The following is a 3,712-nucleotide window of genomic DNA, read 5'->3' on the forward strand; positions in this document are numbered from 1 at the left end:
GCCTGAAAACTTATCAAAACCTAAAACACATCCTCCCTCCCTCCCCATGACTTCCAAATATTTGTCTAACAACATTACCAAACCCCACATTTATTATTTTTATTCTTTTGTCCTACGTATATCGATCTATACATTAATTAATATTGGATAGACATAAAAATTTTAAAATATAAATCATTATCAAGTTCTACGAAATTAATTACTTCCTTGTGCTTCTTGAAGTATATATATTACTAGATTATTTTGTCTTTTCAGATATTACTTTGGTTTTTATTATTAAAAAGTAGTAATAAATTCAAAAAAATATATGGAGAAGAATAATTTATCAATTTATAGAGGGCATATAAATTTATTTTTATAATTTTTAATTAAGAGGAATTTTAATTTTTTTAAAAAAATACTTAATTGTCAATCCTCTCATACTACAATAGTTATTGTGATTATTTCAGTTAAATAAGCCAAAATATGGGGATTACATATATTCAGTTTTTTTAATATTCTATTTACATATTATTTCTGTTAAATCAAACAGTAGATCATATATATAAACGTGCACCTTAATTAGCCACCAAATGACGTTACTCTAAAAGAAAGTTGAGACCTCAGAGAGTCTTGGGACGTCTCTAGTGGGCTTTTATATTCACACATAATAATAATAACAATAACATGATATCATATATTAATCAAGGCAAGCAAAGTGGTATACGTTTTATTTTTATACATGTTGATGTCAGAAAATCAAATCAACCCGTCTGCAAAAAAAAAAAAAATTGATATAGTTTGAATGTAATGAGATTGGGGAATGCATAATAAAATAAAAAATGGAAAAATGATCGAGTGAGAGAGGCTTGGTGGGTTATAAGTAGACGTTGTAGGTTAGAAACTTGGAAATTAAAGACGTTGAAAGCAGAACCAAACTCGCTCCACTAAGCAACCTCTCTTTCTTTTCTTCTTTATTTCCCCAACATCCATCCCACATATACATACACACACACACATTAATTAATATATGCGTCTCTGTGTCCGTGTCTCTGTGTGTGTGTGGGTATATATATATAAGAGTTACTCATATAGGAGTTTGTTAGCCAAAACGTTTGCATCAATCGCTGGTGCAAGGTCTGTCCAAAACTCCCCACTCTCTAACGGAAAACACTTCCCCACCATATATCTCTCTCTCTCTCTCTTCGTCTTCGTTCTTCGTTCTTGCTTTCTTCTTCGCTCTTATCTCTCTCGCTTCACTTGCACAGTTTCTAGCTAGCTGGCAGAAGGAGATAAGATCGATTCTGCAGAAGAGGAAGAGGAGGAGGAGGAGGAAGAAGACAAATTAAAGGATCATATACTTTAAACCCTAATTAATAACTATTAGGGTTTGATTCCTCGGTTCTGTAGTTTGTTTCTGGTTTTGTAGTTAGGGAGATAATAATATGTGTAGTAGAGGCCATTGGAGGCCGGCCGAGGATGAGAAGCTTCGAGAGTTGGTGGAGCGTTATGGACCTCATAATTGGAACGCCATAGCTGAAAAGCTTCGAGGAAGATCAGGTGAGAATATTATTCATCATCATCTGTTTCTATGAACATAATTATTATTGTCTTCTTAATTAATTACTATTATCTAACACTACTTAACTAGCTATATATATATATATATATATGTCGATCACCTATAAATAGTTCATGAGAGCACGTAGCCAGGTAATTGAATTGAATCCACAGCTAGCTTTCATAGGAGTTTAATTAACTCAATTAAGGAAAGAATTGTGTTTCGCATATATGTTGAATTGAATGAATTTATATATATTTATGTAGGGAAGAGCTGCAGGTTGAGGTGGTTCAATCAGCTGGACCCAAGAATTAATAGGAGTCCATTCACAGAGGAAGAAGAAGAGAGGCTTCTGGCTTCTCACAGGATCCACGGAAACAGATGGGCTGTGATTGCGAGGCTTTTTCCAGGACGAACTGATAATGCTGTCAAGAATCACTGGCACGTCATGATGGCTAGGATTCGCCGAGAAAGGTCCAAGCTTTATGCAAAACGGCCTCATCATCATCAGCTCACCACATCACAGTGTTCTCCACTGCGATCAGATCCTCCTAATACTGATGATCATGATCAGGATCATCATCATCATCATCATCGCTCAAGCTATGATACAATTCTTAGGACGACGACCAGTCCTGCTGCTAGTCTTGTTCCTGCTTTTGTTGAGAAATACTATGACAAGCTTGCTTTGCCATCAGCTTATTGTCTCCCTTATAACCCTTTCCTTCAATTTCCCAGAAAGTTTGATCATCACTTTCAAAATCCAGCTTCCTCTTCATCAAAACTTCATGGTAATTATTATAATCTCTTGCATCTATTCTTTCTCTCGCTTACTTAGATTTAGGGAAACTCTTCAGTATGAATTTGGATATGCTATGGTCAAGCGCTAAGTAATCAATCAATCTGCTACTAATTAGGCTTGATATCTATATTCGAAAATCTCTGCCCTTTATTCAAAGAAATCAAATGAATTTGTTCTGATGTCTGTTAGCTCAAATGAATGGATTGGATTTTGAATATTAGAAGGAGTAACATACATCCAAATCCGCAGAACACTGATACAGTGTTTAGTAGGTGGAAAAATATTTTCTAAAAGGTAAATGAAAAAGGCGTCAATATCATTTTTTTTCTTCTAGAAAGGCATCAATATCATTTTTTTTCTAGATATATTTCTCGTTTTCTCCCCCTAAAAAACAATTTTTCGTATATCAAACATTGTATGATATTAACATTCAGTTAGTGATAATATGACAGTGATTTGGCACAAAATTTAATAGCACGAAGCACACACAAAGTCTTTCTGTCGAGTGATTATAATTGTGAGGTTTAAAAGCGGAGTTTCTTATTATATTACTGTGATTGTTTAATAATATTGCAGATAAAAGTCATCAATCAGTTGAGTTCTATGACTTTCTTCAAGTAAACACTGATTCTAACAACAGAAGCGAGGTAACAGACAACGCCAGAAGAGAAGACGAGGAAGTGAATCAAGATAGTGAACATAATGTTAGAGGACGACAGAGAAAAGACAGGACTACTGCTGGTGGTAGTGGTGTTCCGTTTATCGATTTTTTATCTGTTAATGGAAGCTCCCAACACAAGTTCGATCGTACTCATCATGCACAAGAATCGATGCACTTTCATACATATATTTTGTAAGAACTTCAAACCTGACTAGACCAAAGACTTACATTTAGATCCATACACACACACACGCACTTCGACAGAGAGAAATGTATTTGCGTTTTGAGGATATATACACACTTGTAAAAATGGTTAAGGGAAGCTCTATTTGTCAAGATATTGTATGAGTTTAACTGAAGGAATGTAGAAAATCCATTGATATTAGCATGAACAATGATTCTTGGCTTAATGCTGATATTAGTATGAACAATGATTCTTGGCTTAATGCTACAAGTATAGATGGTAACACACAAATGCATGTAAAAATAAATCAGACACACATACTCTTCCGATTTTTTTGAGGGGTGGGTTTGAAGTTTGGGGGATTCATTTGAGATTGGTGAGTGAATTAGTGCTTTTAAAGGCCAACTTCAATTACTCACGTTCTTGCACGTTATGTGCATTCGATATTAAGTAAAAGATGACTCATCAATAAATACAATATATATAATCTAGATTTTTTACATTCACAGAAGAGTGTGTGAGTGG

At 34.4% G+C, this 3,712-nt stretch overlaps 1 protein-coding gene across 1 annotated transcript; it reads left to right on the forward strand.

The window, feature by feature from the left end:
• The first annotated feature begins 1,202 nt into the window (after positions 1–1,202).
• LOC129291253 (transcription factor MYB54-like) lies at positions 1,203–3,398 on the forward strand. Its single transcript, XM_054928523.1, has 3 exons — positions 1,203–1,539; positions 1,807–2,331; positions 2,919–3,398. Exons 1-3 carry the CDS (start codon positions 1,425–1,427, stop codon positions 3,197–3,199), a joined length of 921 nt encoding a protein of 306 aa, XP_054784498.1. The 5' UTR covers positions 1,203–1,424; the 3' UTR covers positions 3,200–3,398.
• The last annotated feature ends 314 nt before the right edge of the window (positions 3,399–3,712 follow it).

Source organism: Prosopis cineraria, unplaced genomic scaffold, assembly GCF_029017545.1.
Source record: "Prosopis cineraria cultivar Desert tree isolate PC_DT_omini unplaced genomic scaffold, ASM2901754v1 PC1, whole genome shotgun sequence".
Taxonomy (NCBI): Eukaryota; Viridiplantae; Streptophyta; class Magnoliopsida; order Fabales; family Fabaceae; genus Prosopis; species Prosopis cineraria.